Source organism: Eleutherodactylus coqui, chromosome 12 (assembly GCF_035609145.1).
Source record: "Eleutherodactylus coqui strain aEleCoq1 chromosome 12, aEleCoq1.hap1, whole genome shotgun sequence".
In the NCBI taxonomy this organism is placed as follows: Eukaryota; Metazoa; Chordata; class Amphibia; order Anura; family Eleutherodactylidae; genus Eleutherodactylus; species Eleutherodactylus coqui.
The window spans coordinates 10,826,145-10,849,406 of record NC_089848.1 but is presented as its reverse complement, the minus strand read 5'-3'; the positions used below and the strand labels follow the sequence as shown (position 1 = coordinate 10,849,406).

The following is a 23,262-nucleotide window of genomic DNA, read 5'->3' as shown; positions in this document are numbered from 1 at the left end:
TGCGTTTTCATGTTCACAAATACACTACGTATTTGTGCTTTGTGGATGCAAAAAAAGTACACAGCTGTTCCCATTAAAATGATGTGCAAATATGCAGTGAATACGTATTTACACCAGCCCATTCACTTCAATGGCTTACTGTGGGGCGTAATACACACCAAAATAGAGTTTTACAATTGGCCCTTTGAAGGCAGAAATAAGGCTGATGTGGCCCACAGTGAAAAGGAGTTTGACACCCCTGATCTAGCACTAAACAGACAATGAATTGTATGTAAATCTTAGTTCATTCTCCTCTTCTGCTCCCTTTGTTCCTGTTCTCTCTACACAAGTGTAAAATATCCCGTGAAGCACCATATGCATGGCGCCATTTCCAGTTGTGCTTACCAGTGAAGTGCAGCACCCCCTCCACCAGTTCCTTGCCATCTACTTCCTTCTTCAGCTGATTGAATTCTCCCGTAAGAAGCTCAATATGTTCCACATGTAAGACTTTACCTGCGGCACACAGCAAATGGAAAGCATGTTAACCCGTCATTCCTTTCCGTCATACAACTGCATATCAGACAGACCGGTTACTCAATGTGTGAACAAGGCAGATTACGCGCTGAAGGTAAATTCTCAGTATGCTAAGACCACACGCAGCACTTTTTCTTTCGCCCCATAAGCCGGGCAGCTGGACGGAAAGTGGACGGACCCCATTATATTTAATAGGGTCCGTTCAGCGCTGTTTGGTTCCGTCCAGAGATGGAAACTTTCGGCTGCAGGGATTCCCCTTTCCTGCTGGAGCAAGAAAGCAGAATCCCCAACACAAATGTGAATCCCCCTTACCCACGCCAAACCACCAACCATAAACTGTATCAGCATGCACACTGCCTGTCTGGGAAAAAACAATAAAAGCATATATTACTATAATGAAAATCATAAATACCTTAAAATGTATAGACCATTAGTTATAATCCATAACCACCCGGTTTTGCATTAAAAAATTGCATGCTAATAGATGCAACTACACGGCCACTTCCACAAGTGGATTTACGTCAGTATTTGTAAGCCAAAGCCAGAAATGCAACCTACAGAGTGAAACATTCATGGGAAGATCTGTACATTAGATGCATTTCAGACCTATAGATAAACCTATAAAGTACAGGAAAACCCCCGGGTCATGTGATCTCTTTAAACATGACCTGTAACGCCTGACCCCAGAGGCAGCTCTAATGTATGTTCACTGGGTCTCACGTCTAAAAAAAAGGGTCTTTCAGGTTCTTCATCATGGCAAATAGGCAGATCATTCCATGATTGTGGCGGCCCACCACCGCGCCTGCCAGGGTAATCTGGGTGGAGGCCATGAATACTCTAATGTGTTTTGAGGAGATGCCAGCAGACAAGGAAAATGTCTCTGCCAATTTCTATGCCACGTGATGGCCTTGGGTATCAATTCGAGAGTCCCGGAGATTTGGTGAATGGTTATCCATGGGTTCCATCAGACCTTCATTATTCCAGAAACGGGATTACTATCGATGGAGCGGCAATGCCTTCCTATCCCCTCCTTCTCTCTCTCTCCCACCCTATGCCATGTAATGTTTTGTTAGGCTTACATTTTATAATTCACAGCACGTCTGATACCTGCATCTATACCTCTGTATATTGGCCCACCAGGATAGGTCACATACTACCTTAGGATACCTTATCGGGTTCTATCATTGATATCTCATGCTTATTCGTTATCCTGATGTCCAATAAAACCTTTTTGACATAAAACGTAACCGATAATAAATACAATGAAAAGAAAATGAATGTTAATAAGGCCCTACAGTCTCCCCAGTGTTTTTCACTACCTAATCAGAGCACCCGCCCTGAAAAGGGCGACCCTGATCTCGAAGCTTTCCTAATTTGTTCTCTACAACTAGATGGGGAGCAGTCAGGAGAGGCCATGAATATAGTTACATATAATAGACCTTATTCACACGAGCGTTTCTACAGCGTAAAAACATTGCGCCGCAAAAAATAGGTCATACACGACTGAAATTGGCAACCAAATTTATACGCTGCTGGAAAAGATAGATTTTGCCCTACCTATCGGCTGATATATGCTGGCGGCTCCCATAGATTCCTATGGCAGCTGAACAGAAAGGAAGGGGGGATGGAGTTTAGCGTCTATTACTACTGGAACCTACATGCTAAAACATGACAGGTGCCTCTATTTAGGTAATTCCAAGGACTTATGCTGAGCGAGGGAATTTTGGGGTGCGGCGTATATACCGTGTGAATGGACAAGAAAATGCTAATTAAGCTCAGGACTTGATTGTGGCTTTTTTTTTATTTACATGATTTTCGCCTGCAAAGCGGCCAGCGTGAAAATGCATACGCTCATGTGAATGAGCCCCAATACAGAACCTAGTCCTCATAGATCCTGAGATGCAGGTATCGAGAAACCAGCTGAGGATAAAATGGCCTTCAGTAGGAGAGGATGTGGGATGCGAGCGCAGTGGGCCTCACAACCACAAAGTTGCTGAGATTTCCTTACCTTTTTGCTCAGCCAGCTGCCACAATTCATGTGCGGTTTGTGCAGAAAGTGCGACTGGATACTCTACAAGCACGTGCTTACCAGCCTCCAGGAAACGCCTGGCGGGAAGGAACAACAAGGAATGAAAGCATTCTAATTACCGGTAAATAATCATTCTACTTCTTCACTCTGTAGGAGTCACTATTGTGAGTACTGAAGTCTGTAACATCACACACTATTCACCATGTAGGAGTAATATCATAATAAAGAGATACTTATGTAACAACTCCATAGGACCACGGTCAGAACTTTTCTTTTAGGCTGCATTCACAAGAACGTATATCGGCTCGGTTTTCACGCCGAGCCGATATACGTCGTCCGCATCTGCAGGGGGGGGGGGATGGAAGAGCCAGGAGCAGGAACTGAGCTCCCGCCCCCTCTCTGCCTCCTCTCCGCCCCTCTGCACTATTTGCAATGGGGAGAGGCGAGGCGGGGGCGGGGCTCATTCTCGACACTTAGCCCCACCCCCATCCCGGCTCTCCCCATTGCAAATAGTGCAGAGGGGCGGAGAGGAGGCAGAGAGGGGGCGGGAGCTCAGTTCCTGCTCCTGGCTCTTCCATCCTCCTCCCCCCTGCAGATGAGGACGACGTATTTCGGCTCGGCGTGAAAACCGAGCCGATATACGTTCGTGGGAATGCAGCCTTAAGATTCTTTTTTGACCTGTTAATTAATAATTAACTAATAGCCCTATAATCCTTGTGGTTGGTTTATGTCCTTACGGGACAGATTCTGGAAGGTGGTTGTAGAATATTGCATTATGCAAGGATTACCCTTTACATACAGTAGAAGCTAGATCGGATCATTTACTGTCACTTCAGCCCAGAAATCGGACGAATGTTCATTTTTCAAGTGAGGAGATACAATATTACATGTTATAATCACTTATTACTTCAGAAGGGTCGGTGAGCCGGGATTATTCTGATTGACAAATTGGAGTCAGGAAGGATTTTGTTCCCTTAAATTGGGAAAATTGGCTTCTACTTTATTGTTTTTTTTGCCTTCCTCTGGATCAACATAGGGGGTAATAGGCTGAACTGGATGGACAGAGGTCTTTTTTCGGCTTTACATGCTATGATGAGCACCACGCAGAATATATCCGATTACCTTATGCTTGGCTCGTGGTTCTGATTTTCTGTACAAATAAAAGCAGCATCAATCTCGTTGCTCTTAAGCGCCTCTTCCAGGCTGATTTGCTTCACACCATTATACTGACCAAGATCCCTCCTGGAGATGGCGAAGAAAATAATGAATCCATATACTATGATCCAACACATAATAAGGCTTCAGTCCACCAATGACCCAGCCATACATGGACCTGGATGCTGAAACTCACCGAGACACAAAACTTTGAAGTTTTAGACTTTCTGATGGAGTGGACTGCAGAGGGCTTAGAAGGTCTCTGATCCTCACAGAGCCGGCAATGCCAATTCCGACAACCACCACACCAAACATTGTGCTGCTCTGCAAGACAGAAAAACCTTCAATGTAAGCTTTTTAAGGATATTCTCCAATGCAACTGTGTAAATGAGTTATATATTAATCTATGTCAGTATCTATAAGGGAGATGGAACAATACCTCTGCAGCGCCACCTATTGGAAGGCAGCAATTCTGCAAATCAATGTCAGACCCTTTATACAGGTCTTTATAACAATGATTGCGAATTGGCCACAAGCCAGAATCCATGCACAGACAGCTGTTTCGGGGGGGGGGGGGGGTTGCTCCTCATCAGTGTGCAGTAGGGTTCTGGCTTGGCTGGTGAGAGGCCTATGATGTGGGTTGGGAGGGGTAAAAATCACTTCTTAAGCAGAGCACCTAGAAGTTGAGTGAGGAGGCATATGAGGCCATTCATGCGCTTCTGGGAAATATGCAAATAAGGACGATGGAACAATACCTCCGAACATACATTCAGATATATACATGAATTTATTTTATGTGATTGCAATATGAAAGAAGTCATGCAAGCACCAACAGTCTCATCCACTAGATGGCACTCTTGCACTTTCAATGCACTGCAGTTATTAGCTTGAACATAGGAGCAGATTTCCTTAGCCTGGAGTTCTGTATGCCGAAAGATGTGCCGAATGTAATAACAGGCATACAAAGGTTGTCTACTATGATCACAAAGACAGCATATTCTGGTGATATGCCATCACTTATATAAAACAATAGGAAAACCCCTCAAGAGGATTTGGCCAGCAGCAAGAAAACATTAGAAGTACAATCTAAATAGATGTTATACATAATTTATTATCTCCTTGTACTACTTATTTGTGTGTATGCTATATATTTTACATACCATAGACACACACAAGTTTTTAAGTTGAACTGATATTCCAGGAATGCGCCATTTATGCAAATTGTGAACTTTTGTCCAAGAGGCCTTGGCTGTCACATCTTGTCCAGTCCACCCAACACACCTCAGAGACCCGCAGACTACACCCCCCAGCCTCTGTACACCCATATATACAACTGCAAGTAAGAAGTGAACCCTTCGGAATTACCCAGCTAATTGCATGGATTACTAATAAAAGGCAAACACATCTTTCAACCGAAAGTGCAACAATAAATCGTTAATTATCGCTGATTGGACCTTTTATGCAAACTGAAAAATCGTTTGTCTGCTGCAAATCCTTCAGTATAAACGGACACGGTCATGGTTTTCTGGAGAGAAGGCAGCGACCGAACGGCTGACCAGAGGTGCGATTATGATCAAGGAATGATCGAAAATACCTAATTAATGTTCGGTTTAAATGCGTGCCAAGTCAACGGTATACGGTCGCTACTTCACCGCTGGTTACAGGCTAGTTCCAAGTTAAAAGCACCTCAGATATGGTATGATTGTTATCCAAGTCATAGTAAGAGATCAAACACAATCTCATCTAATAACACACAGTTAGTTGTATCATAAAGTAAACAGGGACAGCACAGGGAGAAAAGTAAGTGAACCCTTGAATTGAATAACCCGTAGAACCCCTTTTAGCAGAAATCCCCTCCACCTGTTGCCTGCAGCTACAAATAAGATTTGCACAATGCTGAGAAAAACGTTTGGACCATTCCTCTCTGCAAATATGTTGCAGTTCATCAATATTTCTGGGATGTCTTGTGTACACAGCCCTCCTTAGGATATGCTACAGCATCTTGAAAGGTTTGTCAGACTATTTCCAAAACACATCTTTTACTATTCTTTAGTTGATTTGTGTGTTTGGGTCATCGGCTCCAGCCTGAGGTCACGGACTGCTGCCAGTACATACTGTTGTAAAACACTTTGATAACCTTAGAATTTATTGGGCCCTCAATGATAAGAAGGACCCCAGGCCCAAAGAGAGCCAAGCAGCTCCAAACCGTGAAACTCCCCCCATCGGGCTTCACAGACGCTACAAGATTTGATGGGCAGCGTTCTATTTCCTCTAAACAAAGCTTTGTGAACTTGTGCTAAAAGGTTTGACTTTGGCCTCATCTGTCTATAGAACATTTTCCCAGAAGCCTTGAGGAACATTCGGGGGTCTTGGGCAAGCATGAGAATGGCCATTGCTTCCCGACACGAGCGGATATCTTTCATTATCACTATTGTTATCCGCTGTTTTTCTGGAACAGATTGCAGAGTGTTCTGTAGGTCGCTGCTTCTTCTTCTTCCTCTTTCAGGACTCCTTGTTGCGCTCTTGGAGTGATCTTAAATGGGATTTCCTACTTACATACAAGAGCGTACGTATCAGAGGTAGACCAGGCTGCTATCAGGGCCCTTGTAAAGAGAGGGCCCCAGCTCTGATTACACCATCCCCTTTTGGTACTGGGTAGCAAAAACATATTGCAGGCAAGCAAGGAGGAGGAGAATTGGCACAAGGGTCATTTTACAGGGCATGGAATGGAAAACAAACACCAGGCCCTCCTGTTGTGGGTGGCAAGACTGGACACCGCAATAGGGGGCCCATTTAAGTTTTTGTTATGGGACCCCTTCCCTTCTATGTACGTCACTGGTCATATATATATATATTATACACACACTTTTTAATATACTGCCAAAATACTATAAACAAGTCAATGCTCGCCTCTCCTGGCTCCAGCGTCACACGTCCGTTCTCCCCGTCAGCACGCTGTTTACAGGCTGCAGCAACTTCTTTCGTGACGTCCTTCCATTAGAGATGAGCGCACGTACTCGATCGAGTACCGCTATTTTCGAGTACTTCAGTACTCGGGTGAAAAGATTCGGGGGGCGCCGGGGGGGGCACGGGGGGTAGCAGCGGGGAACAGGGGGAGCCCTCTCTCCCTCTCCCCCCCACTCCCCGCTGCAACCCCCCACTCACCCACGCCCCCCCCCCCGAATCTTTTCGCCCGAGTACGGAAGTACTCGAAAATCGCGGTACTTGGGCGAAAAAGGGGCGTGGCCGAGTACGCTCGCTCATCTCTACCTTCCATTCTACGAACATAGGTTTTTGCAGTTTATAGTCTCCTGTTTAGGGCTTTTGCCGTTACTTTTGGGTTCCTTCTTACCTCTTTCAGAATTGTCTGTTGTACTTTTGCAGCCGTCTTAAAAGGGTTTTCCATAATTATACCACTGATGACCTATCTTACGGACATGATATAAATAGGAGATTGGCAGAGGTCCAATACCTGACACCTCCACAAATCAGCTGTATGCCGGAACTAGCACAACTCCGTACATTGTGCAGTAGCCTACAATGGTACAGTAATCCATGTCCCATTCAAGGGATCCCAGCTGATCTGCTATTAATGACCTATTCCAAGGATAGCGTATAAATATTATCATTCTGAAATACCCCTTTAACAGGATGTTCACACCTATGGAGGGCAGGAATAGAGCTGAGGTTTCTTAATTTGTAGGTAATTTGTCAAAACTGTGGATTGACGGACACCCGGGTCTTTAGCCTTTTTCAGCTTCACCTTCTGAGGTCCTCTGAAATGTTTTCGTACCGATGTATTGTTCACACTAACTAGTCTTTCTTCAGAAGAACAGCCTTGTAAATAACCAGGCTTTGTGTGTCTTTATTTAATGGCTGATGCTCCTGTGAAACCCACTCTACCAACCTCATCTGCTTCATTGAAGTCTCTTGTCAGTTAGCTCTCGGAAGTCATTAAGACATCGCTGCTCTGTGGATGTTTGTTCAATGTGCTCAATACTCACTGAAGCATCAAGGCAGCAGCGTTTCAGGATAAACCATACATGGGCGAATTGGCAGATCTGTTCCGGGCTCCTTCTGGCAACAGGTTCACTTTAAGGAGGGCCTGCCATACAGTAACGCCAGCAGGGCTGTCTGCAAGGCTCTGTAACTGTGTCCATGTTGAACCTATCCCTGTGTTTCTTGTAACCTTCATAGTCCCGTCTGCTGAAGTGGGCAGACTCTTAGCGCTGTGAATCCGCCAAGTGGCTGGACCTCACCATTCATTGCCAATGGGTGATAGATTTGATTGACAGACTAATGTCACTCAATCACAGTGAGCGGTGAGGACTGCCTACCTGACAGGTTCACAGCGCTGGGAGCCAGAGCCCGCAACGGAAACAGACTCTGTGCCCGGCTGGCGTCCGCGCATACCTGTCATTTAGTCTCTTCATCTGTCCTGCTGATGGTCTGTAGGCTCACTGTGGGACATGCACAGTACAGATTTTTCTTTCCTGCGCCGTCGCTAGTCGGTGACGCGGGTACCTGCGACCTATCTGCAATGTCAATTGCATATACGCCGCGGGTCGGACGGCTTCCATTGACTTGAATAGAAGCCGTCCGTGCGGACACCGCACAAAAATAGATCAATGTGTGATTCTTCATAAGCTCGCGGAAACCACAATTGGTTTCCGCTCGTGTGCAGGCAGAATCACTTTCCCATAGCATGCTATGGGCGGTATTTGCTGCGAAACCCGGGGGCGGACACCATCCTCGGATTCTGCAATGCAAATCCGGTTGTGTGCAGCCAGCCCCGATGACTTTATGCCATGACAGGTCCTCTGTAAATGCACGGTTGCTGCAAACATTAAATTATCATTTAATTAGGCTCTACTCACATTTCTGTTCTTCGCTTCTGTAATGGAACAGAAGAACGAGCATAAAACGGCCGCCGGATCTGTCAAAATAGCAGAACCTGTTGGTTAGAATGGGTTCCGTCCAGGGTTCCGTCACTTTCCAAAAAAAGTTTAAAAATTAGCATTCTGTGCCATTTTTTCCTCCATTTCTTACGGAAGGCAACGACAAAGTCATACCGCAGCCTAATGCAACAAATGCCATAGAAAAGACTAATTTTCGGCTTGCTGCAACTAATTCTCTAAGTGTTATCTTAGCATCCGTTTATCAGTAAGCTGGGCGATGACTCCCACAGCCTGGCTGGTATAGATATAGTCACACCCCGACACACATGGCCTTAACCACTTCCCTGCCATCTAGTTCTTACTCGTGGGGTTAAATAGAAGCGTGTCATTATCCATGTGCTGTAATATACAAGATGTTCACATGCCGAGCATGCTCCGCTTACAGGGAGAATCCTTAGGCTCTATTCATATGCTCCAGCACTGATCTAGCATTAAATATCGGGTGATCAAGTCATGCATGCAAGACAAACCACCAGATGGGTGCAGGAAACCAAGCAGACCCAGTTAGAGTCCGTTTGGCACACCTTGGTTCCGCTATGAGACGGATCCGGTTGGGCAGGGGATTCTGTTGCTAGCGCAGATGTGAAGAGTCGCAGCAGTATATTGAGGCACATCTCAATTGGCGTCGGTGGCATCCAGAGGGTTGTACTATGCCATGCACGGGTTCTGTATATTTAGTGGCAAGAGCAGGATTTTACCCATCAGAAGAGAGCAGGAAAACCTTTCCCACTCCAAACACATGTATAACTTAAGGGTGAATGCACGCGGGCGGATCTGAATTGAGGAATCAGGAGCGGGCGACCGCCTCCATATCCCACAGCATATACCGCCCACAGCATGTAATGCCAAAGTGATTCTTCCTGCACACGAGCGGAAACCAATTGCGGATGAAAAATCCCAGCATGCTCTGCTCCATTTTCCTGTGGATTCCATATGGAAGCCTTCCATTGACATTGCGGACGGGCTTCAAATTCCGTGGGAAAAGCAGGAGTTTAAAAAATAATCTGTACTGTGCCATTCTGACAGCGAGACGTGCGGACCATCCGCAGTACAGAACGAAGAAAAAGAATGTAGGTCCGCACGGACGCCGCTGCTGCCAGGGCCGGATTCCGCATGCGCATGCCTAGAACAATCTACCATAGAAGTTACTGGGGAGGATTTGTTAAGTAGAGTTGCATAAACCTGTTGTAATCTGCATCCTGCTTAAGGAAGAGGTGCCAAATGTATTAAGACACGCAAGCTTCTTACTACATTAGGTGCATTACAGGCCATCCGTGCGCCAAAAAGGAAATCTACGCCAGCTGAGATGGCGCACGCTTCAGGTCTAATCTACACCAGCTGAGATGGCGCACACTTCAGGTCTAATCTACGCCAGCTGAGATGGCGCACACTTCAGGCCTAATCTACGCCAGCTGAGATGGCGCACACTTCAGGCCTAATCTACGCCAGCTGAGATGGAGCACACTTCAGGCCTAATCTACGCCAGCTGAGATCGAGCACACTTCAGGTCTAATCTACACCAGCTGAGATGGAGCACACTTCAGGTCTAATCTACGCCAGCTGAGATGGAGCACACTTCAGGTCTAATCTACACCAGCTGAGATGGAGCACACTTCAGGTCTAATCTACGCCAGCTGAGATGGCGCACACTTCAGGTCTAATCTACGCCAGCTGAGATGGCGCACACTTCAGGTCTAATCTACACCAGCTGAGATGGAGCACACTTCAGGTCTAATCTACGCCAGCTGAGATGGAGCACACTTCAGGTCTAATCTACACCAGCTGAGATGGAGCACACTTCAGGTCTAATCTACGCCAGCTGAGATGGAGCACACTTCAGGTCTAATCTACGCCAGCTGAGATGGAGCACACTTCAGGTCTAATCTACACCAGCTGAGATGGCGCACACTTCAGGTCTAATCTACGCCAGCTGAGATGGCGCACACTTCAGGTCTAATCTACACCAGCTGAGATGGCGCACACTTCAGGTCTAATCTACGCCAGCTGAGATGGCGCACACTTCAGGTCTAATCTACGCCAGCTGAGATGGAGCACACTTCAGGTCTAATCTACGCCAGCTGAGATGGAGCACACTTCAGGTCTAATCTACGCCAGCTGAGATGGCGCACACTTCAGGTCTAATCTACGCCAGCTGAGATGGAGCACACTTCAGGCCTAATCTACACCAGCTGAGATGGAGCACACTTCAGGTCTAATCTACGCCAGCTGAGATGGAGCACACTTCAGGTCTAATCTACGCCAGCTGAGATGGAGCACACTTCAGGCCTAATCTACACCAGTTTCTGCCATAAATTCTAGTATGTGTTGGTGGCCATGCACTTATTTAAAACGGCAAGGGAAGAAGAGAACCCCACCACGATGCTGCCATCTTTGGAAGGGGGGGGGGGGCATTGTTTTTACAAAATGCTCAGCAAACCTGTCCTTATTCTGATACTTTTATCCCATGGGCCAGTACGATTACGATGATACCAATGACGCGGCCTATTTTGGCGTTGAGGACCAAGCGATTTTTTTCGTATTTTTCCATCTCCATTTTTCAAAAGCCATAACTTTTTTATTTTTCCGTGGACGCGGCCGTATAAGGGCTTGTTTTTTGCGTGGCGAGCTGTAGTTTTTATCGGTCCCACTTTTGCGTACATAGACAATATCGTTAAATTTTTTAATTTTTTTTTATGATAACATGGAGATAAACCGCATCAATTCTGCCATAGATTTCTTTTTCTTTTTTTACAGCGTTAATCATGCAGCATAAATGACACACAAATTTTTTTCTGCGGGTCGGTACGGTTACAACGATACCAAAATTGTTATTTTTTTTTTAGGTTTTTACACTTTTTTGCAATAAAACCCCCTTTTTTTTGGAAATCTTTTTTTTTTCTCTATAGCTGCATTCAAAGTCCTGTAACTTTTTTTTTTTCTATGTACGGAGCTCTATGAGGGCTTATTTTTTGCGAGACGAGCTGTAGTTTTTATTGGTACCATTTTGGGGAATGTACGGCTTTTTTGATCACTTTTATTGCACTTTTTGGGAGGCAAAATGCTAAAAATTAGCATTTTGCCTCTGTTTTTTAGCCTTTTTTTTACGCTTTTTGTTGTACAAAATGAAAAGTGTGTTCAACTTTTTCTACACGTCGTTACGGACGCGTCAATACCAAATATGTGGGGTTTTCATTTTTTCCCCCCTTTTTTATGCTAATATTAGAAAAAGCATAAAAAAAGGGGTTTTTTTACATTTTTTTTTACATTTTTCTTTTCTTTTTTTTTTACACTATTTGAGTCCCTCTGAGGGACTTGCAGCAGTATGCCTATGATCGCTGTCATAAGGCATGGCAGAGCTACTGCTCTCCCATGCCTTATCGCCTATACAGCGATTATAGGCACAGGCAATACAGGACGCCAGTGCCATGGCGACAGGCCGGGCTCTCGCGATGACATCACGAGAGCCGGCCGGAGACACAGAGGGATCGCGATCCCTCTGTGAACTCTTTCCCTGCCGCGATCTACTTAGATCGCGGCAGGGAAGGGGTTAACAGCGGGGGGCGGATCTCCGATGTCCCCCCGCTGTTGCAGCGGGACGCCGGCTGTGAGTGACAGCCAGCTCCAGCTGCGGGATAGCGCGGGATCTTATGTGATCCCGCGCTATCCCCAGGACGTACCGGTACGTCCTGTTGCGGGAAGTACCAGGCTCCCAGGACGTACCGTAACGTCCTGGAGCGGGAAGGGGTTAATGTACTTTCTGTTGCCATCTTCTGACCACCATCGATAGGGTTGTGCGGGGCCTCGTTTCTTGCAGGACGACCTGTTGATTCTATTCGTACCAGTTCGGACTACATACAACTTTTTGATCAGTTTTTTATTAAATTCTTTCTTGGAGACAGGATGACCAAAAGGCACAATTCTGCTTTGTACTGTTGGTCACCAGGATAAATATTGCGCTATTTTACGGACGCGGCCGTGCCACGTTTGTCTTGTTTTGATATTAATTTTTTTTATTATGAATATGGTAGAGGGTTTTTTAAACTTTGTGTCCTTTATTTTCTATAATACCAATCTTTATTCTGTATGCTTTTTTAAACTCGAACTTGGGGTCATTTTATTGCTTATACCACATATTGCAATACTTCAGTACTGCAGTATATGGCGTTTCTATAGACATTCTAATAGGCAGAAATACATGGTATCCATAGAAGCCTGCGGAAGGGCTGGGCCTGCTATGACAATTGAACAACACCTCCCCAACTCTCACAGGGGTGGTGTTGTTCAGGACCCTCAAACTCTGATTGGGGCATTTAAAGGGTTAATAGCCGGTATGGAGTGCGATAGGCTTCTGATCCTGCTCCATACAGACTTCGACCCTGGAGGATGTATATGTACGTCTTTTAGGGGTTAAAGGGGATTTTGGGCTCTTAAAAAAAAAAATGTGATGACCTGTCCTCAACTGATATCTGCTGATCAGCTGTTCGCTGCTTCGGAGAACGGAGGCGGAAACAGACAGCTCCATATGTTGTGCAGTGGCTTGGCATGGCATCACAGGCATAGCTTAAATTGAGAACTGTACCTGCAATACCATTCCGGACCACTGCACAACATACGGCGCTGTCAGCTTCCAGTTCCATACACTAGACTAGCAACTCGGTGAATAGCTGATCAGTCGGGGTCCTGAGTAGCTGACCCCCTCCAATCAGCTATTGATGACCTATCCTGAAAATAGGTAATTAATTTCTTTTTAAACTTAAAATCCCCTTTTACTGCAGCTTAGGCAAGATGGCAACCCCCGTAGTCATGATCAGAAAATAAAATTTAGGCAAAAAATTACATGGAGCCCTTATTAAAGGAAAGGTTTCTTGTGGAGCCCCAAAGCGGGACGGAGGGTGTGGTCAGGGGGTGGGGTGTGGCTTATCACAACTTAATTTTTTTACCTCTGTCGTTATAAGAAAGGACAGGGCCGTTTAAAAGAAATATAAAAGGGAGGAGCGCTGGTTGGGCTATGGATATACATTATATATAAAACTAGCTGATATACCCGGCTTCGCCCGAGTTCATTTGGTACTGGTGTTTATCTGGTGTTCACACGGAAAATCTTATGAAGTCGCGGTTACTTTAGAGATACTGAGGAAAAACATATGTTCACCATTTTGCATAGTTCTCTGCGTTACCCAGGAAACACCACGGGGAGGTAACCATGCGACGTTTCCTTTATATAAAATGACAACAGGAAGTGAGAGAATTAGATTACGTACATAAAATTTGGACACTAATTCTTTTGCGCTAGAATTGAATAATCGAGTTGGGACCCATTAGCTTTTCCTATTTATGACATAATCAATGCTTCTGCCAAATTTCATGTTTCTACGACATCGGGAAGCAAGAGAATTAGAGTACGGACGTAAAATTTGGACGCTAATTCTTTTGCGCTTAGAATTGAATAATCGAGTTGGGACCCATTAGCTTTTTTATTTTGGACATAATCTATGCCCGTGCCAAATAGCGATAGCAACCCCCCACAGTGGCCCCTAGTAGCGATAGCAACCCCCCACAGTGGCCCCAGTAGCGATAGCAACCCCCCACAGTGGCCCCAGTAGCGATAGCAACCCCCCACAGTGGCCCCAGTAGCGATAGCAACCCCCCACAGTGGCCCCAGTAGCGATAGCAACCCCCCACAGTGGCCCCAGTAGCGATAGCAACCCCCCACAGTGGCCCCAGTAGCGATAGCAACCCCCCACAGTGGCCCCAGTAGCGATAGCAACCCCCCACAGTGGCCCCAGTAGCGATAGCAACCCCCCACAGTGGCCCCAGTAGCGATAGCAACCCCCCACAGTGGCCCCAGTAGCGATAGCAACCCCCCACAGTGGCCCCAGTAGCGATAGCAACCCCCCACAGTGGCCCCAGTAGCGATAGCAACCCCCCACAGTGGCCCCAGTAGCGATAGCAACCCCCCACAGTGGCCCCAGTAGCGATAGCATCCCCCACAGTGGCCCCAGTAGCGATAGCATCCCCCACAGTGGCCCCAGTAGCGATAGCATCCCCCACAGTGGCCCCAGTAGCGATAGCATCCCCCACAGTGGCCCCAGTAGCGATAGCATCCCCCACAGTGGCCCCAGTAGCGATAGCATCCCCCACAGTGGCCCCAGTAGCGATAGCATCCCCCACAGTGGCCCCAGTAGCGATAGCATCCCCCACAGTGGCCCCAGTAGCGATAGCATCCCCCACAGTGGCCCCAGGAGTAATAGCATCCCCCACAGTGGCCCCAGGAGTAATAGCATCCCCCACAGTGGCCTCAGGAGTAATACTGTCCCCCACAGTGGCCTCAGTAGTAATACTGTCCCCCACAGTGGCCTCAGTAGTAATACTGTCCCCCACAGTGGCCTCAGTAGTAATACTGTCGCCCACAGTGGCCTCAGTAGTAATACTGTCGCCCACAGTGGCCTCAGTAGTAATACTGTCGCCCACAGTGGCCTCAGTAGTAATACTGTCGCCCACAGTGGCCTCAGTAGTAATACTGTCGCCCACAGTGGCCTCAGTAGTAATACTGTCGCCCACAGTGGCCTCAGTAGTAATACTGTCGCCCACAGTGGCCTCAGTAGTAATACTGTCGCCCACAGTGGCCCCAGTAGTAATACTGTCGCCCCAGTAGTAATACTGTCCCCCACAGTGGCCCCAGTAGTAATACTGTCCCCCACAGTGGCCCCAGTAGTAATACTGTCCCCCACAGTGGCCCCAGTAGTAATACTGTCCCCCACAGTGGCCCCAGTAGTAATACTGTCCCCCACAGTGGCCCCAGTAGTAAAAGTGACCGTCTCGGTAATAATATTAACCCCCCAATCCATATACTTACCTCAGCGCTGATCCCCATTTGCACACTGACGTCAGTGTGTAACCCGGAATGCTTTCTCCCGAGTGCTCTCCTGCGGAACCAAGGAGGTGAGGACTCAGAGGAGGAGGATCCCGGGTGCACACTAACGTCAGAGTGTTCACCGGGATCAGCGTCGCTGCATGACCACTGATGGGGAACTGCGGCAGCCCCGCTGGTAATCACTATTGTGGTGAGCAGCCGTCGGCACGTGTGCCATAGGTTTACCACCACGGACCCTCGCTCGGAGCCCCTGACGGTAGCTCGCTGAGTCCTAAGGACCCCACAGAACACAGTTTGGGAACTGCTACTCTAGATTGTGCAAACTCATTGGCTGTTGAAGTTGGTGTCCCAGATGTTCCCATACATGTCCGACTGGTGATACATCTGGGACCGGGCAGCCACGGAAGTGTGACACTGTGGTGGGGGCTCCTGTGTAAGAACACGTGTGGCTGCGGGATGAACAAGTGGCTGAGATGTCATTGTGCCTCCGACCACCAGGGGGGCGCACAACCCTCATCATCTGCAGCATGCCAAGGATGCCAGTAACTTCTTCTGGCGCCGGAGGGTTTCTGGCAAGCAGGGTACTTCAGGGTGTGCCGGCTGAAGAATGTGCTGCGGGTCACCCAACATGTCTGCAGTCGCGTCACACAGGAACATTCACGACAACAGCAAGCAGAGTTCTTCAAAACTCACACTGAGGGAAGAGTGCTCGTGCCAGCTGGCAGTGGTGGCGGCATAGAGGAGCCCAGTCTGCTGTAATGACCCCCCGACACACAGAGGATTGGAAGGTTATGTAACTATTCCCTCCCGTTATATAAAACACATGCATGAGGACATTACTGTATGTGCGCCTTCAGTGCTCAGCATACAGCCCATTACCGCCCCCAGTGGTGTCCTCCCGGCATGACCGGGCTCTATGGACTCCGCACACTGGCAAGAACGCAGCACTCACCTCCTGGCGCTGTCCAGCACTGAGGTGAGGCGGGAGCGCGCGATCGGGGAAGACCAGCCCACCCCCTGCAGCGCGCGTCACCGCCCATCAGCACGCCTCCCCTCCTTACACATGTCCTCCTTCTGCTGAGCGACACCGCTTTGATAGTGGCGGGAGATTTCTGATTGGAGATTGGTTTCATGACGTCATCAGGCTGCGCACATTTATCTCCGCCATTTTTCTTTCGGGAAGGATTACGCTTTGTTTACAATTTATGTCTTCTTAAGCGGTCATTCACCGAGCCTGTGTTTGTTACATTCAAGGGAGAGACTTGTAATAATACATTCACGGGTTAAATGTGTGAAATCTCCACAAGTTATCTCTTTAGGAAGAGACATCAATGAGTTCTCAGTATAACCCCGCCTTTATTCTACGTATATCAGTCAGTATTCTTACACATGAGCAGTTCTTCCGAGTGTTAGTAGCAGGTAGGTGCGCCCTCCTGTGGAGGTGCCATTACCAGCAATGGCTGAACTGTACTTGTCGTTTGTTAATAAAGTTGCGTCCTTCAAACGAGGGCCGGGCGTTGAGGACGCAGTGAGTGTTGTGGGGCTGCACATGTGGGGTATAGTAGGGGTGGGAGGGCTGCACAAGAGAGCCCAGCAGGCAGCACAGTGCCCAGCTGCCCCCTCATGCAGGACCCCCATAGTCAGGGGGCGGCACTGACACCCCTGAATTGTCTGAAGGCTTTGTGTCGTGGTGCGCCCCCTGGTTTGTGGATGCGCAGCGTATACCCCGCAGCTTTGTATTTCCGCACCCGCATTGCTCTCAGCGGGCGACTACTTTCTGTCATTCGCACCAAGATGCGACACACTGCATTTGTTTCACGTGAAAAATCCGCAGCTGTGAGCGCCCCCCGCTGATGTCACGGCGCATTGCGCAGCGTATATCAAGCCCGAGAAGTCTATCCGGTCAGACCGCAGGACGCTGTGCGGTTGCTAGGCAACCGGGTGCCTCCTGAAAGGCCTTAGGGCTGGCTATGCAGAGCGCCTATCAAGCCGTGCGCCTGATAGGTACTCTGCACAGGCAGCCCTGAGGCCCTTCAGGAGGCACCCGGTTGCCTAGCAACCGCACAGCGTCCTGCGGTCTTATCGCGGCACACTGTGCGGGCCCCTGAACGTTTCTTACAGCGGACACCCGGCGAAAGCAGTTCTGACGAGCCACGAACTGTTAACACTTTAAATACTGCTGCCAGCGGTCTTCTTAAAGTGTTATCAGTTCAGACGAGCGGCGCGGCTCCTCAGAACTGTTGCCGCCGGGTGTCCGCTGTAAGAACAGCCGGCACCCGACGTTGTATGGAGTGGGGTCCACCCGCGATCCCCTCCATACAAACATTTGTTCGGACTGTTCACAAATAGGGGACCATCTGTATTCTTTTTTTTTTTCGTGAGGCGAGATGCGCACAATGAGCTATTTTCACCGTGTTTTGTACTTTATTTCCCCGCTTGCACCTGATGTAGCGCTGCGTCGCACGGCGCTGGAGCCACAGGGAGCAGGGATTGACAATTAGGCGTTCGAAGTTATCCCCTTCTTCTGCGTAAGGGCGCCTTCACACTGGCCAGGAACGTGTGCGAGGGAGTGGAAGCGCACGATGATGAAGCCAATGAGTTTTGATGGTTTCATTCTCATTTGTAATGTCTGCACTCCTACGATGCTGCGTGAAAAAAAATTGTCTTCAATAGGGCCGGCGGGGGCAGCATTGGCCCCATTGAAAGCAATGGGAGAAGATCGCGACCCTCTGCCACTGCTGTGACAACTGTGACGGGGGAGTCCTTCATCCCCATGGGGAGTCCCCCCAACACTGAACACAGCAGCAGGGGATTTCTTCATCCTCGTGAGGAGTCCCCCTATCACTAAACAATGTGACAGCAGCAGCAGGGGATTCCTTCATCTCCGCAACACTGTGACAGCTGTGGCAGGGGATTCCTTCATCACTGTGGGGAGTCCCCTCATCACTAAACACCCCCATGGGGACGAAGGAATCCCCTATCACAGCTGTGATCTTCTCCCATTGCTTTCAATGGGGCCGGTGCTGCTGCCCCATGGAAAGCGATGGGATGAAGGGATGAAAACACCTTGCATCCAGGGGATTCCCATGGATTGGGCTGTAAACCGCGGCCTGATAACACTGGCCAGTGTGCCGGAGGCCTACGGCTGCTTTCACACGAGCTACAAAATCGCAGTTTTCCCGCAATGCAACATCGCTACAAAACACGTTTGTGAAGCCCATGCTTTCCGGTGATTTCCTTCATATTAGCGATGTTTTCACAGCGTGCTCCGGCTCTCTGCATTTTGCTTTTTTTTTTTAAATTATTTTTTATCTTCCATTTTTCCCCATGGAGCGCGCCTCTTTGTGCGATGCGATAAACAAACGCGCGATTTATGTACGATGCGATTTTTTAACATTAGAAACTCCTATTGACTTCCACGATAAAAAAATTGCGCAATTTTGTTGCAGGCGGGAGCAATGCGAGATTATCCATGAAATTAACATGAAAGCTGCTCTGTGATTGGTTGTTATATATTATACCGCTGAGGTATAATGAAAGCTGCGCTGTGATTGGTTGTTATATATTATATTGCTGAGGTTACATGAAAGCTGCGCTGTGATTGGTTGTTATATATTATACCGCTGAGGTAATATAAGAGCTGCGCTGTGGTTGGTTATATATTATACTGGTTATATATTATACTGCTGAGGTAACATGAAAGCTGCGCTGTAATTGGTTGTTATATATTATACCGCTGAGGTAACATAAGAGCTGCGCTGTGATTGGTTGTTATATATTATACTGCTGAGGTAACATGAAAGCTACGCTATGATTGGTTGTTATATAGTATACTGCTGAGGTAACATGAAAGCTACGCTATGATTGGTTGTTATATATTATACTGCTGAGGTAACATGAAAGCTGCGCTATGATTGGTTGTTATATATTATACCGCTGAGGTTACATGAAAGCTGCGCTGTGATTGGTGGTTATATATTATACCGCTGAGGTTACATGAAAGCTGCGCTGTGATTGGTTGTTATATATTATACTGCTGAGGTAACATGAAAGCTGCGCTGTGATTGGTGGTTATATATTATACTGCTGAGGTTACATGAAAGCTGCGCTGTGATTGGTGGTTATATATTATACTGCTGAGGTTACATGAAAGCTGCGCTGTGATTGGTGGTTATATATTATACCGCTGAGGTAACATGAAAGCTGCGCTGCGATTGGTTGTTATACAGTAGAACCTCAAGTAATGTCATTAATCTGTCCAGAACCAATGGACTTTAGTAGAAATCAGTGTTAGTTGAGGACATTATTTCCTTAGGAATTAATGTAAATTCAATTAATTGGTTCTAGATGTTCCAAAAAAACACACCAAACCCCATTTAATAGAGAATAACTCTGGTCTTTAATACCAAAAACAATAACAATACTGAATGAATATAAAACACAACTGTAAAGAATAAATTAATATTGCAGGGACATCGTTAGCAGTATGTATCACTGTGTTATCTGTGCTTTGACATAGGACTGCAGTATTTATTTGCAAACGTTTCTTTACTGTACTCATCTGTACAGTACTTACATTTTGCAGTACAGTGGGGATACAGGAGGCAGCAGCGTTCAGCCGGCACTTTGGGGATTCAGTTGCTGTACTGTATCAGGAGGCAGGCAGACACAGCAACGTTCAGCCGACACTGTGGAGAGGAGAGGAGTAGGCGCGCGCTGATGCAGGAGAAGCAGGAAGTGACCGGCATCAGCTGTGCATCGGCTCACTGAGCGGCGCCCGGGCTCATGGAGTGGTCGGTGCCCTTATCTGAGGAATGCAACTTTATTTGAGAGACCGCTGCTGCCCTGACACATCGACTTTAGTTGAAAACAGCTTTACTTAAGAGCAATGCTACTCAAGGGTTTACTGTATATTATACTGCCGAGGTAACATGAAAGCTGCGCTGTGATTAGTTTCTATATATTACTATGCTGAGGTAACATGAAAAAACTGTGCTGTGATTGGTTGTTATATATTACTATGCTGAGGACACATAAAAAGCTGCGCTGTGATTGGTTTCTATATATTACTATGCTGAGGTAACATGAAAACTGCGCTGTGATTGGTTGTTATATATTACTATGCTGAGGTAACATGAAAACTGCGCTGTGATTGCTTGTTATATATTACTATGCTGAGGTAACATGAAAGCTGCGCAGTGATTGGTTGCTATTGGCAACAGAAATTAGAGTGAAAGTCGTTGAGTTCTGGATTGTTAATCCGGCCAGTATCCATCGCCCGGTGGTGGTGAACGATCAGCAGAATGTCACTCAGACCGGACAGAACTGCGGATGTGCAGACAACACAGACAGACAGATTGTGCGTTTTATATATAAGACTAGCTGATATACCCGGCTTCGCCCGAGTTAATTTGGTACTGGTGTTTATCTGGTGTTCACACGGAAAATCTTATGAAGTCGTGGTTACTTTAGAGATACTGAGGAAACACATATGTTCACCATTTTGCGTTACCCAGGAAACACCACGTGGAGGTAACCATGCGACGTTTCCTTCATATAAAATTACATCAGGAAGTGAGAGAATTAGATTACGTAAATAAAATTTGGACACTAATTCTTTTGCGCTTAGAATTGAATAATCGAGTTGGGACCCATTAGCTTTTCATATTTATGACACAATCAATGCTTGTGCCAAACTTCATGTTTCTATGACATTGGGAAGTGAGAGATTTAGATTATGTACGTAAAATTTGGACGCTAATTCTTTTGCGCATAGAATTGAATAATCGAGTTGGGACCCATTAGCTTTTCCTATTTTTGACATAATCAATGCTCGTGCCAAATTTTCCGTTTCTATGACACCGGAAAGTGAGAAAATTACACTCCGTACGTAAAATTTGGACGCTAATTCTTTTGCGCACAGAATTGAATAATGAAGTTGGGACCCATTAGCTTTTACTATTTATGACATAATCAATGCTCGTGCCAAATTTCCTGTTTCTATGACACCGGAAAGTGAAAAAATTACATTCCGCACGTAAAATTCCGATGCCAATTCTTTTGTGCTAGAATTGAATAATCGAGTTGGGACCTATTAACTTTTCCTATTTATGACATAATCAATGCTCCTGCCAAATTTCATGTTTCTATGACACCAGAAAGTGAGAAAATTAGATTCCGTATGCAAAATTTGGACGCTAATTCTTTTGCGCATAGAATTGAATAATCGAGTTGGGACCCATTAGCTTTTCCTATTTATGACATAATCAATGCCCGTGCCAAATTTCACGTTTCTATGACACCGGAAAGTAAGAAAATTACATTCCGCACGTAAAATTTCGACGCCAATTCTTTTGCGCTAGAATTGAATAATCGAGTTGGGACCCATTAGCTTTTCCTATTTATGACATAATCAATGCTCGTGCCAAATTTCACGTTTCTATGACAGCGGAAAGTGAGAAAATTACATTCCGTACGTAAAATTTGGACGCTAATTCTTTTGCGCATAGAATTGAATAATCGAGTTGGGACCCATTAGCTTTTCCTATTTATGTCATAATTAGAGATGAGCGAACGTACTCGGATAAGCACTACTCGTCCGAGTAATGTGCCTTATCCGACTACCGCTGTACTCGTCCTGAAAGATTCGGGGCGCTCCGCTGCTGACAGGTGAGTCGCAGCGGGGAGCGGGGCAGAGCGGGCGGGAGAGAAGGAGAGAAAGATCTCCCCTCCGTTCCTCCCCGCTCTCCCCTGCAGCTCCCCGCTCCGCAGCGCGTCCCGAATCTTTCAGCACGAGTACAGCGGTACTCGGATAAGGCACATTACTCAGACGAGTAGTGCTTATCCGAGTACGTTCGCTCATCTCTAGTCATAATCAATGCTCGTGCCAAATTTCCCGTTTCTATGACATTGGGAAGTGAGTGATTTAGATTATGTACGTTAAATTTCGACGCCAATTCTTTTGCGCTAGAATTGAATAATCGAGTTGGGACCCAATTTCTTTTCCTATTTTGGAGATAATCTATGCTTGCGCCAAATTTCATGTTTCTACGACATTGGGAAGTTGGAGAACTTTTGGCGAGTCAGTCAGTGAGTCAGTGAGGGCTTTCAGCTTTATATATATAGATGAAGCTCAGCCGAAGGTTGAGCCTCTTAAGCCACTGTAGATGGCAGACTCAGAGGCCACCTTCAAGCCTCCAGTTGCCATAGCAACCCAGTCGGGACCCCGTCATGACATGATGGGGGTTCGATGGGTGGACAGGGCAATTACATTGAGGGCTGCATTTAAAGGGTTAAACTGCAGGGATCCGCGGTTTCTCCGGTCTCCACTGTTAGAGCAGGTGCCCTGCTGGCATCAGAATAAGGCCCCTTAACAACCGCCTTAAATAGGTGTATGTACGTTCATTAAGGGGTTAATGGGATTTTTCATGCATTTGCTTTTGCAGTTTACATGAATTTCACACATTTTACATCCGCACCGCCTAGTCTTTGCATCTGATCCCTACAGCACCGTGTGCGGTTACAGTCTGCTTTTCTTCAAACTTCCTCGCTCAATCAGCTGAGCGGGCGCATGCTGTCAGCGCCGCAAATACACAGAGGTCAAAGCTGATGCCACCGCGCTGACCTCCTTATAGTGGCCGGCACTTGTAACTACAGGTACAGCTGTCACTGAAATCAATGGGAGCCGTGCCTGCAGTTACCAGCGCGGCCACTAGACGGAGGGCGGGGCGATA

At 46.9% G+C, this 23,262-nt stretch overlaps 2 protein-coding genes across 6 annotated transcripts in view; one reads left to right on the top strand and one right to left on the bottom strand.

Moving 5' to 3' along the window:
* The window catches only part of BLVRA (biliverdin reductase A), a 73,402-nt gene extending 56,593 nt beyond the window's left edge, over positions 1-16,809 (bottom strand). For both annotated transcript variants that reach the window (XM_066584766.1, XM_066584765.1), the window contains exons 1-6: positions 16,482-16,809; positions 8,575-8,633; positions 3,894-4,021; positions 3,665-3,784; positions 2,522-2,619; positions 385-492 (exon numbers count right to left, since the gene is read on the bottom strand). In XM_066584766.1, the coding sequence (XP_066440863.1) occupies positions 385-492; positions 2,522-2,619; positions 3,665-3,784; positions 3,894-4,021; positions 8,575-8,633; positions 16,482-16,662 (694 nt within the window). In that variant the 5' untranslated portion in view covers positions 16,663-16,809. The remainder of the gene's footprint in view (positions 1-384; positions 493-2,521; positions 2,620-3,664; positions 3,785-3,893; positions 4,022-8,574; positions 8,634-16,481) is intronic.
* Positions 16,810-16,814: 5 nt separating this feature from the next.
* Positions 16,815-23,262, top strand: part of COA1 (cytochrome c oxidase assembly factor 1) — a 94,878-nt gene continuing 88,430 nt past the window's right edge. For 3 of the 4 annotated variants that reach the window (XM_066584770.1, XM_066584772.1, XM_066584768.1), the window contains exon 1: positions 16,996-17,057. The gene's annotated coding sequence lies outside the window, so the exon portion shown is untranslated. Of the gene's footprint in view, positions 16,949-16,995; positions 17,058-23,262 lie in introns of those variants that run through there. The other variant, XM_066584769.1, reaches the window with a different exon arrangement.